The sequence below is a fragment of the Chenopodium quinoa genome, unplaced genomic scaffold (assembly GCF_001683475.1).
Source record: "Chenopodium quinoa cultivar QQ74 unplaced genomic scaffold, ASM168347v1, whole genome shotgun sequence".
NCBI classification, from domain to species: Eukaryota; Viridiplantae; Streptophyta; class Magnoliopsida; order Caryophyllales; family Amaranthaceae; genus Chenopodium; species Chenopodium quinoa.
Genome location: NW_018743574.1, coordinates 3,587,399 through 3,608,668, shown reverse-complemented (window position 1 = coordinate 3,608,668; position 21,270 = coordinate 3,587,399). Strand labels below are relative to the sequence as shown.

The 21,270-nt window shown below is 33.8% G+C and overlaps 3 protein-coding genes and 1 pseudogene across 3 annotated transcripts; 3 read left to right on the top strand and 1 right to left on the bottom strand.

Annotated features, from left to right (window-relative positions):
* The first annotated feature begins 4,005 nt into the window (after window positions 1-4,005).
* On the top strand, window positions 4,006-6,536 carry LOC110682112 (probable mannitol dehydrogenase). Its single transcript, XM_021858353.1, has 5 exons — window positions 4,006-4,198; window positions 4,879-5,007; window positions 5,123-5,636; window positions 5,780-5,933; window positions 6,033-6,536. Exons 1-5 carry the CDS (start codon window positions 4,101-4,103, stop codon window positions 6,233-6,235), a joined length of 1,098 nt encoding a protein of 365 aa, XP_021714045.1. The 5' UTR covers window positions 4,006-4,100; the 3' UTR covers window positions 6,236-6,536.
* A 464-nt stretch (window positions 6,537-7,000) lies between these two features.
* On the top strand, window positions 7,001-10,008 carry LOC110681786 (annotated as a pseudogene).
* A 5,271-nt stretch (window positions 10,009-15,279) lies between these two features.
* LOC110681785 lies at window positions 15,280-15,915 on the bottom strand. The gene has a single exon (XM_021857911.1). It carries the CDS (start codon window positions 15,913-15,915, stop codon window positions 15,280-15,282), a length of 636 nt encoding a protein of 211 aa, XP_021713603.1.
* Window positions 15,916-18,207: 2,292 nt separating this feature from the next.
* On the top strand, window positions 18,208-21,183 carry LOC110682111 (probable mannitol dehydrogenase). The gene is made up of 5 exons (XM_021858352.1): window positions 18,208-18,753; window positions 19,590-19,703; window positions 19,909-20,422; window positions 20,512-20,665; window positions 20,805-21,183. Exons 1-5 carry the CDS (start codon window positions 18,659-18,661, stop codon window positions 21,005-21,007), a joined length of 1,080 nt encoding a protein of 359 aa, XP_021714044.1. The 5' UTR covers window positions 18,208-18,658; the 3' UTR covers window positions 21,008-21,183.
* The last annotated feature ends 87 nt before the right edge of the window (window positions 21,184-21,270 follow it).

The following is a 21,270-nucleotide window of genomic DNA, read 5'->3' as shown; positions in this document are numbered from 1 at the left end:
TTCTGTTTTGGATTTTGGAGATTTTATCTATATTTGAGAGAAAAATAACTCATTCATACTGTTTGATACGATGATTAAACCAAGGATTTATCGATAATAAACCTCTTAGGACTAAATTTTGTAGTATATACTATGCAACATGAGCTGATATGTTGTAAGAATGGTTTTTACTCTTCAAATTCTACCACCACACTAATTCATTACACATTAGTAATGTGAAAGTATGTTATCCCCACTGACTCAACCTCAGAAAAAATTATTAAGGGTATGTTCACTTTAGCTTAATTTCAGTTCAATTCAACTCTTAATTTCCTTCTTATAAAATATTCATTTCAGCTCTATTCAATTCAATTCAGCTCCAATCAATTCAGGCGCTAAGTCTACTTAGGTTCAATCAGATTACCAATCAGGTGTAAAAATAAAGTGAGAATTAGATTAATTAAGTCTAATAAGGTTTAATAGGTTAAAATGTTAAAAAGATAAACTAAAAAGAAAATTGGGACAAATCTTGTAAGACAGAAAAAATGATACTATTTATTTTCTTATACTTCCTCCGATTTTTTTTAGTTGACGTGTTTCTTTAGTCACGTTTGCCAATGCACAAATTCAATCATTAATATTTTTAACTATCAATAAGCAAAAATAATAAAAAGTTGATATTTTGAAAATATATATTGTGACGAATCTAACAAGATCGTACTCGACTATATTTTTTTCACATATGAATCACAAAAAATGGTCAAAAGGAGATGTGTAAAAACTAAATAATACTAAAGTCAAAACGTGTCAACTAATAAAAAAAAAGGAGGTAGGCCCTGTTCTCTTCACCTTAAAAAAATAATATTAAGTAAAAATAATTTCAGTTCAATAAAAATAAGTCCAGTTCAGTAAAATTAATTTCAATTCAGTAAAAATAATTTTTCAGTAAAAATAAGTTCAGTTCAGTAAAATTCAGTTTTCTTAAAGAAGAATTATAATAGAAAATCAGTAAAAATAATTTCAGTTCAGTAAAAATAAGTTCAGTTCAGTAAAAATAATTTCAGTTCGGCAAAATTAAGGTGAATCAAACAGGGCCGTAGTATACAATTATCCAATATAAATCACTTTTTTTTTTCTTTTTTTTAAATGGAAATTTAGTGGAAATTATGGAAACGCATTATGGGGATGCTTTCGGTACTTCCATGGATTGAAGTCTTTTAATTATTGTACTAGATTAGTCTCGTGCGATGCACAGATTTCTTTGAAATATAGAGTATATATTGTATGTATTCTTACGTACCAGAATAATTATTCAGACATGAACATAAGTTGTAAATGCTATTTTTATGAAATTAATTTTGAAGAAGAGCACACCGAATATGAAAATTTAAGCATATACATAAAAGTTAGATTTTTAATGTACGATTTTAATTAAGAAAATAAAAATGATTTTAAACTTGTAATATATAAAGGAAAATAGAAAAAATATATACATCAAAGTATTTTGTTCGATGAAGTATAAGGGAAAGTTGTATTAGATACCAATAGTTGTTGGTGATAGAAGAAAAATAAATAAATTAAAGAGTATATATTAATTGAGAGGAGGAGAAATTAAATTTGAAATTTGAAACCAAAGACAATATAATGAAGTCAGATTTTTATTTAGGCGGGATTTTTTTTTTTTTTTTTTAAAGCTGACACGTGGACAATATGATGTCAACGGTTGTTGTTTTAGTTTATTTATAGATGTATAATATGACAAAATAAATAAAATAACGAGTATTAGGATTTAGGAATAAAATAAAAGGAAAATTGCTATGCCAAAAAAAAAAAAAAAAAAAAAAGATTTGTAGGGTATACTAGTATAGTTCATTATTCAGTCATCTAATATTCATATGTTCTTTAGCTTTCAACTAGTTCCCGGAAACCCATTCCAGCTTAAAGTATCTGTAATTCCTGAAACACTAAACTTCTTTTTATTCTTTATTATTTTTTTTTGTCATGAGAAGACACTAAATCCTCGTCACTTCATCGGTCGTTATAAAATTTATAAACCAAATTTATTTCATTAATGATTCCCTGAACAATTATACAAAGTACATAAGTTCGTTAGTAGTGATATAATTGGTATCGCTTTCTACCTCATATTTTAAAAAAAAAATGTTGGACTCTATCGGTAATGATTTAATTGGTACTCTGTAGTTTATGATACAAAATTATCTCTTGATTTACATAGAAAAAGTAAAAAATTAAAGTAATCCGTCAAAATTTTTACTACCTTCATTTCATATTTTTTTTACAACTTTAGGGTATTATTGGAGGTAGTAATATTCATATATTTTTCGATATTGTCGTATCTCTAACACAATTTCCCTTGTGAGGAGGGGTTTATGTTGGAGTTATTCACTTGTTCCCATAGTACAACTCCAAGTCTTGGTTCATTGATGTTGCTTCAAAAGATCAAAATTCAAATTTGCTTGATTGATACCATGATTATGGCAATTAGTTGACTTTGATCATCATATATTCCTCCTCTCTAGCCGTTTAATACATAGATGGAAGACTAATTAGTAAACTTGCATAATTAAAGGGTTTTTGATTGATTTCTTATGCATGGTTGCCATGAAATATTATTTCCCTTCTTTTGACTTGAGCTTGGTGAAACTTCTATATAAATGAAGCTCCTCCACTTCTTTTTGGATACACAGAAAAGATTACATACTACTCCACAATAAATTGAAGCATCCTCCACTTCACAAGGGAGATACACAGTACAATTAAAAGACATACATACTTCTCTTTTTTACTCCAAAATGTTACACAAAATAATTTCTTGTTTTGGGCATTGATCAGTGTGTTCTCAATCTAGCTTTTCGTAGTACACCGGAGAGTTAGAGTCGTGTAACCCTGGAGGTCGATTGCTATGAGTCCGTGTGTATAAGTACGGGGCAAATTCGACTTTAGGGCAGTGATGCTATGTCACGCCACAACATTATATCAGATAAGTTTGTTCTATTATTAATTGCTATTAGTCATAATTCCTTCAATTTATAATATCACACATACCCAATAAAAAAAATAATTTTATGAAAATTATGGAACGCACTACGACCTGCTTTCGGCAGCTTCGTAGGTTGTAGAGATTTGGTATTTGTACATGTACAATACTACAATAGGACAAAATGAAGAAAGCTAAGCAACAAATATTGGGTAGAGAAATGCTACAACAACGTATTATGACTTGCAAAGTACAGTCGTTATTTAGTCTATTATTCAGTACCTAACGTCCTTAAATTTCAATTTGTTCCCCAAAAATGGCCCATTAATTGCTTAAAATTATCTGTAAATCGTGAAAGTGTGAAACACAAAACCTTTTCAATTCTTTTCCATTCTTTTTTCCTAAGAAGACAAACCTACATACTACCACTTCATCATCAGTCATCATAACCAATTACTTGTATATTTCACTAATGATTAATGATACAATATTATATACAAGGTACATAGAACATAGACTTCCAAGTTTATTGAGGTGGTTAATATTGGTATGATTGATATCACTCCTAACGTCATATTCCCTTGAAAAAAAAAAGTTGAAGCATACTACACTGATAATGTTCTAGCTAGTAGTTGATAATTCAACTATTGACTATTTGACTTACACTAAATAAGAAAAGTAAATGTACGTTTTAATCTTTTATTAACTATAAAAACTGTTACTAATACGACCCTATACCTTCTATGTGACTAAAAATCAAATTTACTAATGTGTAAAAAAACACGAATGTTTACCGTGATAGTGACTATGTGACATGGTAATATTTGTGGAAGTTAAGCTGTTAATTTATTACACAGTACGTACTTGAAGCACTCGTGTCATTCTATCAATGCAATAATATTATCAATTGGTGTTTGAGTTTATGGTTAATAGAGCTTTGATCATTGAATACGTCACTAGTGCTCCTCACTTTGAGGGTAAGTTCACAATTGGGACGTCTTTCTATATATATATACTTCGTATATAGTATTACTCAACCACTTCACTTGCTCATCTATTCTCTATTTATACATACTATTGTTGGAAGTTTACATATTAAACGACTACTGAATTGAGAAAAAATATGGCAGGAGCATCTGAAGATGTTCACCCTCAAAAGGCTTTCGGATGGGCTGCAAGAGACTCTTCCGGAGTTCTCTCCCCTTTCAACTTCTCTAGGAGGTACGGTTTATATGTTTTATCGGTTTATTAAGGTAGGGGTCGGGACCATGGATGATGTGGTTGTCCAGTAAAATCCTTTGTTGCAGTGGCGGAGCTATTAATTAATTAAGGGGTCTGGGTGGCACCGGCCCCGTCATTATTTTATTTTAAAACTTTATTAAGTAAAAGATATTAATTTATAGGTTAAATACAATTTTAATGCAATAAATAACATCAAATTAGTTTTAACATATTTGTACATTGAATTTGTGTTAAAGACTTGACTTTGTTGTACCTAAATAACACGTTACTAACATGTGGTTTAATAAGGGGTTGTGATCATGGATGATAAGGTGGTCTCGCTAAAATCGTTTTTTTTTAAAAAACTGATTTTATTGTACGTACTAACATGTTTTTGTTTGAGTTTGAAATATTCTTGTCTGTTTGATAAAAAATAGCCTCAATGGTACTACGAGTAGATCTATGTTAGTGACAACTGATCTAGACAAGGGTACATACATATACTCCTACCGTCCACAAATAATTAATTTGGTGAAACAGAACGTAAATTAAAACGTCACACACAATATTGGTTTGTGCCATATGTTGTATGTGAATTGGCTATATACGATGAAGTAGAGTGATCATGAGTTTGATGGATTTTTCACAAAATCTGAGGGTTTTATATTTTTGATGTGCAGGGCAACAGGAGAGCAGGATGTAACTTTCAAAGTGTTATATGTTGGAATTTGTCACTCTGATCTTCACTATATTAAGAATGAATGGGGGAGTAGTGACTTCATTAGTGCCAATTACCCTGCAGTCCCTGGGTAATTTTCTTAATCATTGCAATTGATCATATATATTTCAGACCAACAAAAAAATTAATTAAGTTTAATTAAGAATTGTGGCGTACTACTTAATGTGATTATATGGTATTTTCAGGCATGAGATTGTAGGGGTGGTTACTGAAGTTGGGATGAAGGTGCAAAAATTCAAAGTCGGGTACAAAGTTGGGGTGGGATGTATGGTTGGATCATGCCGTTCATGTGATAACTGTGGCAAGAATCTTGAGAATTACTGTCCTAAGATGTTGCTAACTTATGGATCTACTTACTATGACGGCACAAATACGTATGGAGGTTACTCCGATATTATGGTGGTAGACGAGCATTTTGCTGTTCATATTCCTGAGAACATGGCACTTGATGCTACTGCCCCGCTTTTATGTGCAGGCATCACTGTCTATAGCCCGTTGAGATACTATGGGCTCGACAAACCTGGACTACATGTTGGTGTTGTTGGCCTTGGCGGTCTAGGACACATGGCTGTGAAATTTGCTAAGGCTCTCGGGACTAAGGTCACTGTTATTAGTACCTCAGCTAATAAGAAGGATGAAGCTGTCAAACGTCTTGGTGCTGATTTCTTTTTGGTCAGTCGGGATCCTGAACAAATGCAGGTAGCTTACTAAACCCATTTTGTTCTACCTCTAGCTGAGTTTTATTTTTGTACAAGGCTTATTGTTATTTTAGAGTAGTGAATTGAACATTTGTACATGATGTTTTTTTATGTAATTTTGTTGGTTGCATTATATTTGTATAGGCAGCTACTGGGACACTAGATGGAATAATCGATACAGTCTCAGCACCTCATCCTCTACTACCATTGATCAGTCTGCTGAAAACAGAGGGAAAATTGATCACAGTTGGTGCTCCAGACAAACCACTTGAGTTGCCAGTCTTCCCTTTGATAATGGGTAAGCCTTCAAATAGGCAATTAATTTAGCTTAGCGAACTTGTTTTTTTTTGTACATGTTATTAAATAAATTGGATTTTTAACACTATCATTGTAACAGGGAGAAAGATGGTGGGCGGAAGTGGGATTGGAGGCATGATGGAGACACAAGAGATGATTGATTTCGCGGCTAAGCATGATATAAAGGCGGATATTGAGGTTATTCCAATGGATTATGTAAACACGGCCATGGAGCGTTTACACAAGGCAGATGTTAGTTATCGTTTTGTCATTGACATTGGCAACACACTAAAAGCTACATGAGTTCGAGTTTGATCATTTCATGGTTAAAAGACAATTGTTGGAGTCATCATGCCGATCCTTGGCTAAGTGCTAGAGGAGTGGAATCAACCTTTTATGATTTTACACCTTGTACTCATGATGGTTCGATCCATCATTAAATGATGCTTGTCCTATTTGCTTAAATCTAAGTTTGCCTTTAGTATTATATCGGTTTGTCATGTAATCTGTTTAGTACGAGTAATGCTGTAATGGTCCACTTTTATCCGAATAAATAATGTTTTGGTAATAATCATTTTGGTATGCCAAAATTTGATTCCGTTAATCCTTTAACTCTTAGCCAAATTTATGAAGGGTAGCTTAGATTTTTACTTCCCCTTTCACTTTTTCGTTGTTCTTCTTTGGAATTGATTTTAATTTCCTTTCAAAACTTTTCTTTTCTTCTTATTACGTACCCCAAATTCCCCCATCTAATTTATGATCCCACTTACCCCTACCAACTTTACCATTCAACTTGAATCATTTCTCTAATTAATGAATAAACAAGCCATTTTAAGAAAACAACACAAGCAAAACAAACAAGAAAATATGTTTGTTGCTCCCTTTATTTGTTTCAAATTAATATACATCACATTTTTCAATTTCCATACCTTTTTTTATCTAACTTTTTTATCTTTTAAAGTAACTCACACTCATCATCAATAAGACCAAAGTAAACAATAACATTTCAAATATTTCGCATGGAACGTGGTAGTATACTAGATTGAATACATACATGTAACATGAAGAGATAATTAAGGTGGCTAAAATAGACTTGACTAGTAGACTATACTATCACTTTTAGAGAAGCCTAGGTCATGGACTATGTCACTTAACTCAGAATTTAATTTACATAACTATATAAGCCTACTATTGGGCCATCTTCCTATATCTAACTACATCGATCTGCTCAATTTGTTTATAGAAGTTGTACTTAAAATTAAAAAAAATAAAGAAGAATAAGAGAAATAGAGAAAATTTACAGCAAAAATGGGAGGAACACCTGAAGATGTACACCCACAAAAGGCATTTGGATGGGCTGCTAGAGACTCATCTGGAGTTCTCTCCCCTTTCAACTTCTCTAGGAGGTACAATACCTTTTTTTTTTAATAACTTTTGCATCATTCTTAAACTCTATATCAATTTTGATATGATGATATTTTCTAAGTGATAAATTCTGTAATATACTGGTAAATAGATTTAGTCATATAAAGTTTTTTTTTTTTTTTTTTTTTTTTTTTTTTTTTTTTTTTTTTTAAGGTTAGTCTAGGGGTACAATATCAATGTATGAGTTTTTCATTTTAATAATGATAAATTAAAGATATTAATGGCCAAGAAAGGATTTGCTTACAGAGTACAAGATTTTACATTAAACACGATCAGACGGTCATAAGAATACGTGATGTAACATAATTGTGTACATGTCACATATCACCATTATTCGTGTCACATGTTGACAATTTGTTGTAGGTGATTTTATTTTATTTTATTTTATTTTTGTTATTGTTAAGGGGGCTAGTAGCTATGTGTAATTTGTTTATTAAGTAGTTTATTTGAGCATGAATATAATGAAATTTTAACAAAACGTGAGGGTTTTGAATTTTGATGTGCAGGGCAACGGGAGATTTGGATGTGACTTTCAAAGTGTTGTATGTTGGCATTTGTCACTCCGATCTTCACTTCATTAAGAATGAATGGGGTGCTGATTTCATTAGCTCCTCTTACCCTGCTGTCCCCGGGTAATTTCTTTTGATTATTTTTATACTATGAATTGTTTTTCCATTAAATTTACGAGTACTTTAAAGAATATGTTAAAACTCATTGTAATCCACTTGTGAGTGATCTGAGGGAGTGTCATACTTAAATAATTGGTACTGTATTAACTAATGACATGTTATTATCAGACATGAGATTGTAGGAATATAGGAAAATATATTATTGTGATATATTTTCCATATAGATCTTATGATATTATATTTAGGATAATAATATTTCTTACTGATATTCCAAGATAGATTTATGGAAGTTTATATAATAGAGTTTATCAAGAGAAGGTTAAATCTTGGGACCGTTCATAAAAAATTTCCCCCCTACCGGTGGGTTGGAAATTAAACCCACCGGTGGGATGATCCTTTAGCAAAAATTACCAATTTTTTTTAGTTTATTCCGCTGTGCAAGTTAGTGTTGGTGCAGAGTTTGAGTTGATGACTTGATGTATACATTACATCATGCGTGGCTTTTCTAAGCATTGAGATCAAAATAAAGTTGTTGGTGTGTCTTTGACTCTCAAAGATGAAAAAAAAAAAAAAAAAAGTTTTCGGCTCTCTTGTGTCGTGAGACAAGATATATTTGGTTCTCCTTGTGCCGTGAGACAAGGTTTGTGAGTTGATTCGAGCATTATTTTGCTCCTTTGGATATGAGTGTGGTTTACTCTGAAAAACCAATAAAAGATTTGAGTGTGGTTTACTCTGAAAAACCAAAAGATTTGAGTGTGGTTTACTCTGAAAGACCAAAAGATTTGAGTGTGGTTTACTCTAAAAGACCAATAAAAGATTTGAGTGTGGCTCTAAAACACCAATAAAAGATTTGAGTGTGGTTTACTCTGAAAAACCAATATTTGATTGGAGCTCGACAAACCTGGACTACATATTGGTGTAGTTGGCCTTGGTGGTCTAGGACACATGGCTGTAAAATTCGCCAAGGCTTTTGGGGCTAAGGTCACAGTTATTAGTACCTCACCTAACAAAAAGGAAGAAGCTGTCAACCGTCTTGGGGCTGATTCATTTTTTATCAGTCGCGATCCTGAACAAATTCAGGTAGTTTTTAATATAAGCCGCTTATGTCTTACCTTAAATTAGATTGGTTTTGTTTTAATGTTGTAAAGGGTGAAGATTTTCCTAAGGTAATATTTGTGTATGGAAATGTCAAATGTACAATGTTTCCTTGAGTAAAATTATCTAGGTAATTTTGGTAACGTTACTTGTATATGTGCAGGCTGCTAAAGGGACAATGGATGGCATAATAGACAGTCTCGGCTGTTCATCCTTTATTACCATTGATCGGTCTGCTTAAAACCGAGGGAAAGCTGATCATGGTTGGCGCCCCTGACAAACCTCTAGAGCTGCCAGTCTTACCTCTGCTTTTGGGTAAGCCCCTTCACCCTTCCCTCTACCCCCTCCACCCGAGAGGAACTTTTTTCGTGTACATGTGATATCGAATGTATGTGATATGTCACAGGAAGAAAAATGGTCGCTGGAAGTGGGATTGGAGGCATGAAAGAGACACAAGAGATGATTAATTTCGCGGCTAAGCATAATATCAAAGCGGATATTGAGATTATTCCAATGGATTATGTGAACACGGCCATGGACCGTCTACTCAAAGTAGATGTTAGGTATCGCTTTGTCATTGACATCGGTAACACATTGAAAGCTACATGAGATTGGGGGAATGCATATACTTCATACGTATATGATTTTGTACCTTGTACTGATCAAGATATGTAGCCATTAATTATGTGGTTCATATGCTCAGTGATATAAATGATGTTTGAATAACTGAATTACAACGTGACACACGAGTTTACCAACAGACACAAATTGGGGAAGTTGAAATTGAAGTCTTTTTATCTGTCCATACTCTATCAACTTATCAAGTTTGCTTTCGTTCGAAATAAGATGGTCCATTTAATTTCACATAAGGCTTAAACTACTCTTAATAAGTTTAAAGTCCCGTTAATAACTTCACCTTATTTTTGCTGAACTTTTTTTTTTTTTTTAATTGAACTGAAATTATTTTTGCTGAATTTAAATTACTTTTTTTTTTTTTTACTAATTTTCTGTTATAATTCTTCTTTAAATTTATTGAATTTTACTGAAGTGAAATTATATTTATTGAACTAAATTTATTTTTGCCGAATTAAAATTATTTTTATTGAATATTATTTTTTTAAGGTGAAGTGAAAGGACCTAATAACTACATTGACTACTTCGTTCTCAATTTCTTTCCACAAAATCTTAACAACTTCAATTTTATCTAAAAAATTTGACATAAGCAAAATATGTTTCGATCCTACCGTCCATAAATAGACGTCTTAAAATAGAAAAACAGTCCTGTCAAAAAAAAAATTAATGAAAAACGGTGGGGTTTGGTTGTCTAAATACGGAGTGATATGATCGAGAAGATATTGAGCATCTCCAAATCTCCAATGGTATACAAATAGGGACTTCCTTGCAAATTAATTAAAATTACAAGCATGTAGTTTACCATTGGAGTGAAAAATTGATGTAGCTAGATTAAGCAACGTTGCTCAAACAAGCTACGTTGCTTGATTTTTCAAGGATAATATCACCCATTGCATTAAACAAATGACGTGTTTATAATTAAAAACAATTTTATTTATTTATATTTTTCCAAGCTACAATATGCTACAATTAACCATTGGAGCAATTTGTAGCTACAAAATATACCAGCTTGAATATTTGATGTGGCAAGGTAAGCTACAGTACAAAGTATTGTAGCTTATCATTGGAGATGCTTACAAGATGTTATAGGAAAAAAAAAAAAAAAAAATCAATGTAACACCCCATGTAATCAAAGATATTACAAGATGATGCATTTAATTTTTGTCATGTATCCTATTTGATACGGAGTACATAGATATTACAGATAATAATATGTTTATCGATCTTGTACAGTAATATCCTAGTTGATTACATAATTTATTATCTTGTAATTAGTAATATCCTACCTTTTTTTTTTGAGAGCTTGTAATATCCTACTTGATATTACTACATTTAAAAAATAATAATAATAATAATAATAATAATAATAATTGATTACATACATAACCAGATTTATTTTGATAATACTCCGTGCATAACAATTTAACAAGTATCGAGTATTATAACATATCAATGTGTCATTTTATTGCTTAAGCTATAAATTCTATTTACGGAGTATAATTTTATACATTATAATCTCCATGTTATTGAATGGGTTAGTTGTGAGTTAGGGATCAGAGTATCAGACTCAGGCCTGTTTTCTTTAGCTTAATTTCAGTTCAATACAGTTCACTTTCTAATTTCTTTTTTTTATTGTTATTGAGAAGAAAAGTAAGCACAAATTGCTATATATGAAAATCAGAGAAGAAGAAATCCATTGATCGCCATTAATGGAGTTCAAGGTTTACAGTAAGAAAAATAGAGAGAGAAAATGAAGAGAGAGAAGTTTGTTATTAAGGGAATTGAATTAATGAAGAAAAGCTTATGACAGTAGCTTATAAATGCTCTGTCCATTACAAAATATCAGTAACAGAATTAGATGGTTGTAACTAACTTTCTGCTGAGCTGGCACTTGTGCTGGCGTGGCAGTGGGTATTATTTCACATCCCCCCTCAAGCTTGGGGTGTATCAGACATGCCAAGCTTGGACTTCAGAAGGTTGAACTGAGGAGAAGGCAGAATCTTTGTCATAATGTCAGCCAACTGTGAAGAAGTAGGAAGATATGTGAGCTGAATAAGACCCTCCAGTACCTTGTCTCTAGTAAAATGGCAATCAATATCAATGTGTTTGGTCCTCTCATGGAAGACTGGATTCTTTGCAACATGCAAGGCAGACTGATTGTCACGGTGCAAAGTAATAGGCTTCAGATTGGTAACACCAAAATCACCCAGCAATCTGACTAACCAAGCAACTTCAAAAGATGCAGCTGCCATTGCCCTATATTTAGCTTCTGAGGATGACTTAGAAGTGGTAGGCTGCTTCTTAGATTTCCAGCTGATTGGAGAAGATCCCAGCATCATAACATATCCTGTAATCGACCTCCTTGTATCAACACAAGCCCCCCAATCAGAATCTGAAAAGGCCTGCAATCTTAGATCCATACCACCTTTGAAAATAATACCTTGACCAGCAGTTGAGGCAACATAATTCAATGTATGTGTCAAAGCCTGTAGGTGAGAAGATCTTGGCATTTGCATGAACTGACTCAAGCATTGAACTGTGAAGGCCAAATCAGGTCATGTATGACTCAGAAAATTCAATTTTCTTACAATACACCTGTAGTAGTGAGGATCTTGTAGAAGATCACCATCATCAGTACTGAGTTTTAAGTGTAGAGGCAAAGGAGTTGTTGCAGGTTTGAAAGGCTTAAGATCACTCTCAGCAAGAAGCTCCCTAGTAAATTTTGCTTGAGAAAGAATAACAGCACTGCCAGTGTAACCAAACTCCATGCCCAAGAAGTAATTTAAAACACCCAAGTCTTTGATGCTGGAAGTAACATGCAGATGTTGCTTTAAAGCACTAATCTGATGAACATTTGTACCTGTGATGATAATATCATCCACATAGACAGCCACAAGAGTAGAATGCTGGCCAGAACACTTGACAAAGAGAGAATAGTCATTCTTTGACTGAACAAATCCCAGATAAATCAACTCAGCTGTTAACTTTTCAAACCATTGTCTACTAGCCTGTTTAAGTCCATATAGAGACTTTCTGAGTTTGCACACCTTATTTCCAGGATTAGGAACCCCATCTGGCACCTTCATATACACCTCTTCAATCAAATCACCATGTAAGAAGGCATTATTAACATCTAGTTGAAAGATAGTCCAACCTATATGAACAACCAAGGCAATCAAACCCCTAACAGTTGCCATTTTAACAACTGGGGAAAAAGTTTCCTCGAAGTCAATACCATATTTCTGGTTAAAGCCTTTAGCCACCAACCTAGCTTTGACCCTTTCAATAGTTCCATCTTTCTTCAGTTTAATCTTGAAAACCCACTTAGAGCCAATAGGTTTCTTCCTAGAAGGTAAATCCACCAAATCCCATGTTTTATTATCAAGAAGGGCTTTAATCTCCTTTTTCATTGTTGCCTCCCAATTTGGATCACCTGCAGCCTCTTTGTAAGAAGATGGCTCCTTAATAGAAATGGACTGAGAAATAAAAGCTTGGTGGTCAGAAGAAAAAGAAGAGTGGGAAACTAAGTTACACCAATGATCTGTGAACACAATGGCATTCCCACAGAAATAATCACCCATCCATTTTGGTGGTTTTCTTTGCCTAACAGTCTGGGAAGGAGGTTGTAAAACAGAAAGATCATGGGATAAATCAACAATAGTTGAAGGAGAATAAGAAGAAGAAATATGTGAATCAGAATTGGAAGAAAACTGGTCAGAAAAGGGAGAAATAGGGCTATTGGGAACAGGACTGTGTGGAATTTGAATTGGAGAAGAGTTATTTGGGATATGGAAAATGTCTGGAACTTCAGTAGCAAGAAAAGGATTTGGGATAGGTGTGTGAATAGGTAAAAAGAAAGGGGTAGGTTTAGATTGTGGGTTGACAGAAATATGGAAAGGGAAATGTTTTTCATGGAAATCAACATCCCTGGAAACTAAAATCTTTCTGCTGGATAAATGAAGCACCTTATAACCTTTCTGAGTAGGAGAATAGCCCACAAATACACAAGGCTCAGCTCTAGGCTCAAATTTGCTTCTGTGCTATCTGGTTGTGCTAACATAGCACAAACAACCAAATACTCTGAGATGTTCAGGATTTGGTGGCCTGTGATATAACTTTTCATATGGTGACAGATTACCTAAGACTTGAGAAGGCATCCTGTTGATCAGATAAGCTGCACACTGAACACATTCTCCCCAAAAAGACACAGGAAGATTGGATTGAAAATAAAGTGCTCTCCCAACTTCAAGAAGATGCTTGTGTTTTCTCTCCACAACTCCATTTTGTTGAGGAGCGTCACTACAGCTAGTTTGATGTAAAATTCCTTTCCCAGTATACAAAAGTAAAACCCTTCCTTCACAAAGCTCTTTTGCATTATCAGTCCTAATAATTTTGACTAAAACTTCAAACTGCTTTTCAACAAAAGTGACAAAATTGACTAAAATATCAACAAATCTGTCTTGAACTTCATCAAATGTACCCAAACATTTCTTGTGTAATCATCAACAATAGTGAGAAAAAGATTACAATTATCATGGGTTTTATTTTGATAAGGTCCCCACACATCAACATGTAACATCTCAAAAGGATATGTAGTTTTGATAGAACTACTGGGAAATGATTTCCTATGTTGTTTTGCTGCAGGACAAATACTACATATGATCTCATTCCCCAACTTCTTACAATCTATCTTATTCTGAATCATGTTCATATTAGTGAAAGGAACATGTCCTGTCCTAAGGTGCAGCAATTTAACTTGTTCTAAAGAAGACTGACATACAGTATGAGAAGAAACAGAACCTGGATTTGATGCAGAAGCAGCTACCCTATTAGGACCTTCTGTGAAATAGAGATCATTTCCAACTTTACCAAGAACAAGTGGATGTGTCAAAGACTTCTGATCCTGGACAATGCATTGATCAGTAGTAAATTGAACTGTATAACCTCATCTTGACATAACTTGTGCACAGAAATCAGATTGAACTGAAAACTTGGAACATATAAAACATTCTTCAAAGTAATATTGTTGCTTAGAACAGTTGTTCCTATATGGGTCACTTTAACTCTTGTACCATCAGGTATTGTTATGTAACAATTCTGATCATGTACTACTTCATATGAATCAAACATATCCAACCTATGACACATATGATCACTTGCACCACTGTCCACAATCCAGCCACTACTATAGGCAGAGGACAAGAGGCAATAATTACCTGCAAACATAGCATTGCCATCTTGATTTTCTGAAGTCTGATTTATCTTCTGTCTACCAAAGAACGACCTCAACTGTGACAACTCATCCAAAGAGAAACTAGCATCCAAATTCATTGCACTTGTTTGATCTGGACCATTGTCATCAGGACCTGAACTACCATCAGCACAATTTGCAAACCTCTTAGGAGCAGTGTGACCTATATTCTTGGAAATATTCTGATTCATATTGTATCCAGGTGGGTACCCTTTTAGCTTGAAACATCTCTCCATACTATGACCAGGCATTTTGCAATGATCACAGTAGTAGTTAATAGTTCTCCTTCCCCTAGAAAATTTGTTAAAGTTATTCTAAACAAAACCTCTTCCATAACCAGAATTACTAAAATTCTGACTACTTCTATCATCAAACTTCCTTCTGTCTTCAGCAAAAGCTATGGGCTCAGAAACTTTCTCAGGTACAGCACTCAAGGCTTTGTGTCTCTCTTCTTGAAGAACCATTCTGTATGCCTGGGCTAAAGTAGGCAAGCTAGGCATCATAAGAATATTAGACCTCACATTTGCATATTTGTTTGTGAGTTTCATCAAAAACACCATTAATCTCTGATCTTGCTGTAACTTGATGTATTTCTGAGTCAAAGAGCAAGTACAATTGTTACAAGCACAGGTAGGTAAGGGGCAAAGATTATCCAATTCATCCCATAACTTCTTGAGATGATTGTAATACTCAGAAATAGACATAGTATCTTGTTCTGCACCAGAAATTTCTTGTTGTAAGGCATATAATTGTGCTGATGATGCATGTCCAAACCTCTCTTCAAGATCTAACCATATCTCTCTTGCAGTCTCAACAAACAAAATACTACCAGCAATTTGTGGACCGAGTACAACAATAATCCATCCAATTACCATACTATTACACCTATTCCAAGCCTTCAAAACTAGAGCATCATTTGGTTTAGGCAAAGAACCATCTATAAAACCCATCTTATTATTTTTTGTTAAACCTATTATCATGGACCTCTTCCAATTTCCATCCCATTTCCATCAAACACATTGGATACAAGTTTCATACCAGTGAAATCAGAAGGATGTAAGTAATAGGGGGAAGCAGGATCTTGATTAAGATCTAAAGTTCTTTCTGTATTAGCAGCCATTTCAACAATTGCAATCAACTATTTCAAGAAATTTCGCACAAAACAAGCAAATCCCCAAATATTCACAACAAATCAATCAAATAGCTCGAAAATCACAAAATCAACAGATCTCAATAGCAATTAACAAGTTTAACCAGAGAAACGCTCGAAGAAATAGCTCGAATAAAAACTGAACAAAAGAAACAAAGATTACCAGACATCCGCCATTAAAATCGCTCAAAGAAAAACCTCCAAGATCGCCGAAATCAATTGCTGCTCTGATACCATGTTATTGAGAAGAAAAGTAAGCACAAATTGCTATATATGAAAATCAGAGAAGAAGAAATCCATTGATCGCCATTAATGGAGTTCAAGGTTTACAGTAAGAAAAATAGAGAGAGAAAATGAAGAGAGAGAAGTTTGTTATTAAGGGAATTGAATTAATGAAGAAAAGCTTATGACAGTAGCTTATAAATGCTCTGTCCATTACAAAATATCAGTAACATAATTAAATGGTTGTAACTAACTTTCTGCTGAGCTGGCACTTGTGCTGGCGTGGCAGTGGGTATTATTTCACATTTATAAACAATTTAATTTAATTTAATTTAGCTCACTTTATTTTAGTTCAGTAAAATAGGCCCTCGATCACTTTAGGATCTTGCAGGGCACATACTGAAAGCATTTTTGTTTTACTCATTTACATTGTTGTGCGATATCCAATACACATATTTGATTAATTATAACTTAAATTATAGACTAATACAAATTATAAAAATTAATATTTGGATACTACACAATACACATTGAAATGATTTCAATAATATCACAATTTGTAATTTCTTAATTATTATTCGTATAAAAGTAGCAGTAGGTGGTTGAAAAAAAATTAGTTTGATCCTACAATTTGTAAGTAGAACATTACGATTAATAAATTGAGATAGTAAATCACTCCATTATCTTTAGATAACCAAATGGATAACCAAGCATGCATTGAAGCGCTTAAGGAAGCACAGCATCAAGGAGGCGAGTGTTATCTCATCTTGAACATTTGTCGAAATCTATTTAAAGTATTTTTTGTAATGTTGTAATTAATCATTGTTTTAGGAAGGGCAATAAAGTAGCTGATCGTTTGGCTAATCTAGGAGTCGTCCTTGAAGAGAAGGTGTCTTATTTTGATGATCCTCCAATTGAAATAAGAAAACTTCTTTGGGAGGACGTAGTTGGGGTTACCTCACCCCGGTTTGTTAGGTGAGCTTATTTTGTTTTTTCGTATGTTAGGGTTTTTTTACGCTCTTTTGCATTAAAAAAAAAACCTACATTATCTTTAGAATTTTTAGGAATCAATTAGTTACATTGTACATTTGTACTTGCCTAATTAGAATGATTTCCTATCAACAATTCAACATTTGTCATTGTAATAAAGTAAAATAATAATAATACTCTCTCATCTCCTCTCCTCTCCTCCTCTCTTCTAGGGTTTCTCCAAAATCTTGGCTGTTTAGGCCAGAAATAGTCTAATTTATTTGGAAATTAGACTATTTCCGACCCTATTCCTTTAATTTTATTTAGTTTTGCAATTTGAATTTCAATAAATCTACACAAGTAGTGTAGATATTCGTCTGTCTCCCTATGGTGGAGTGTCTCCCTATGGTGGAGTCGCTAGTTTTCGTTAGTTTAGTTGTTTGTTTTTGTTTTTGTTTAGGGTTTGTTTGTGTGTTAGGGTTCATCAAAAAAGTAATCATCTTTTGCCCTATTGTCAGTTCTTTGGTGAAGATTTGTTCGGGATCGCAACGGTTGTCAAATTTTCAAATGCGTTCAGGCGAATCAGATGAGAATCATCCTTACGGCTACAACAAATCGTTAGACCGTCTCTCCGAAAAGGTTGTATATTCCAGCAATGTGTGCGAGAGATGTACCACAGTGCAAGATCTTTTCAACGATCGTAGCTCTGATGAAGGAAAACCTAATTTGATTCAATTTTATGTATTTGTTAATTTAGATTTCATTTGTAGATGCCGGATGACTTTTTATTAATGAATTGATTTGTTTCAAAAAAAAAAAAAAAAATGAAAAAAATTAATGAGAACTAGAAAATTCCACGAGTATTTGTTTCTTTTTAACTTTTTGTCTCAACTTATTCTACAAATCTTGAATTGAACAACTATAAAATCGTGATTTCTAGATTTTCAAAAGCAGAACATTTACGTGATAATTCCAAATAATTCCTTGTCCAAGGAAAGCGAAAAAAAAAAACACACAATTAAAGCATTGTAAAGACACGTGGCAAAACACAGACTACAAGAAGAAACTCATGTAGCACTGTCAATTCTCACCCGCATGTGAACGTAATAAAATCATTCCACCCAATTACAGAGGCTGTCACAAAATCTTAGGTCACCAACTACGTCACTTTTGCTCCTCAATTGAGTGCTTATATACCTATTTTTGGGTCATAACTTTTTCGTTCATACATTTTCTTTTCCCTCTATTTTTAACAAAGTTAAGGAAAAAAATTTATTCTCTTGAAAGTTTGTGGAGTTTTATTTAAGAATAAAAAAAATTTACAACAAAATAATTTGAAGAGGAAAAAAAAAATGGCAGGACCTGAGGATGTACACCCACAAAAGGCTTTTGGATGGGCTGCTAGAGATACATCAGGAATCCTTTTTCCCTTCCATTTCTCTAGGAGGTATATTTTGTTTGACATTCTTTTGTTTTCAATCTTATTATCGATTTTTTATATATTAGCGTGTTTTGTCATGCATACTGCTCTCTAATCTCAAGATGATGATTTTGTGAGAGTGATCAAATTGTCATGTATTCATGAATTAATAAGTATAAGGGTACAACTTTTTTTAAATATCGTACTCATTTAATGATCGTTTTTAATAAGAGATGATGATGAGGTGTATTAAATTAATTATCAATTTTGTTTGTTATTATTGGATTACTTTGCAATTATAATTTAAGAGAATTATAAAGGAATTTAAGGTACAAAGTCTTATAAATTTTCATACGTAGTATATTCTAAATTTAAGAATTGTTTTTGAAGCTTATAATATACGTACGGATGCATATGACATAACTATTTTATAACAAGTTGTGATAGTAACAAATAGGAGTACGTTATTTTATAATCTGATATGAAGTACGGTACATTGTATTATTTTTGTCATGCATCACGAAAGACGGGGAAATGAATAATTGCTATTAAGGGGTAAAAAAAATAAAAGCAGATTTTTTATTTTTTTATGAAAATGGAATAGGTAGGGCCCAACTGTGATGGGGTGATAAAGCTTTGTTTTTTAACATACCAAAGTGGTGAAGAATTAATTAATTACCTGATTTAGGATGGAAGTTGTACTAATTTCAAGTACATGATTTAAGGCCATTTTCAAGTCACACAATTTTACAAATTGTTTAAACTATTGTTCTGGATTAGTTATGTGTTTAATGCGAATATGTTACAAAGTCTGTGATGAAGTTAGCGGATTACTTATTAAATGTGATTGTTTAAACTTGCAGGGCAACAGGAGAGCAAGATGTAACTTTCAAAGTGTTATACTGTGGCATTTGTCACTCTGATCTTCACTTCATGAAGAATGAATGGGGGAATGCCTCTTATCCTGCTGTTCCTGGGTAATTACCTTTTCCTACAATGTTTCTGTATCGTATACTTCGTGATACATATTGTGTTATGGAGTATAATTAATGATAGAGTATATAAATCGATCATGGGCTTTAACCATCAACTTAAGATTTTGGTTGAGTTGGTCCTCTAACATGGTATCAGTATTTAGTAGCCGGTCCTCTAACAATTAAAGATTTATGTTACTTTTTTCAGGCACGAGATTGTAGGGGAGGTTACAGAAGTAGGAAGCAAGGTGCAAAACTTCAAAGTAGGGGACAAAGTTGGGGTAGGATGCATGGTTGGAGCCTGTCGTTCGTGTGATAGTTGTGACAAGCACCTCGAGAATTACTGCCCCAAAGTGCTCCTAACCTATGGATCCACTTACTACGATGGCACCCCTACATATGGAGGTTACTCTGATACCATGGTTGTAGACGAGCATTTTGCTGTTCGCATTCCTGAGAACATGGCACTCGATGCCACTGCCCCTCTTTTATGCGCTGGTATCACTGTCTACAGCCCTTTGAAGTACTTTGAGCTTGATAAACCTGGACTCCATGTCGGTGTTGTTGGCCTTGGTGGTCTAGGACACATGGCTGTGAAATTCGCCAAGGCTTTTGGTGCTAAGGTCACAGTTATCAGTACCTCTCCTAGCAAAAAGGAAGAAGCTGTGAACCGTCTTGGTGCTGATTCCTTCCTGGTCAGCCGCGACCCTCAGCAGCTGCAGGTACTTAAAGTTGCATGTCTTCCCAAGGATTGCATTGCTTAAATTAGACTTTGTGGATTTTCTGACTAGAACTGCTTGCATTTGTGTAGGCTGCTGTAGGAACAATGGATGGCATTATTGATACAGTCTCGGCAGCTCACCCTCTCTTACCATTGATCGCTTTGTTGAAGACTCACGGAAAGTTGGTCATGGTTGGGGCTCCCGACAGACCTCTTGAGTTGCCAATCTTCCCTCTGCTAATGGGTAAGCGACCCTCCTCCCCCAACCCCTACCAAAAATAAGCGAGAATTTGTTTGTTTACTTTCTTTTTTGTATGATCAAGCGTTTGATTTAGTGAGCTACAATGGAGATTCATGATTGGCTTTTGTGTTAATTAAAACAGGTAGGAAGATCGTGGCTGGAAGCTGCATCGGAGGCATGAAAGAGACGCAAGAAATGATTGATTTTGCTGCCAAGCATGATATTAAAGCAGATATTGAGGTTGTTCCGATGGATTATGTGAACACGGCCATGGAACGTCTTCTCAAAGCAGACGTTAGGTACCGTTTTGTCATCGACATTGCCAACACAATGAAAGCTGAATGAGAATAGATGCATTATAATGATCTGACGAGGCTGTGATAAGTTGTGACTTTCTAGAACAAGTCTTGTTTCACTAACTACTTTGGTTACTATCTTCTATGTAAACAATCAACATTATAATCTATGTAGAACAATTGATGTTGTGGTTGATTTATAATACATGAATTTTTTTAATTGGATGGGAAACATGTGCATCTTCTTTAACTGAACAACTTTAGCTATGATATGGGTGTTGAAATTAGTATGCTGTTGAAAGCTGCTCGAGT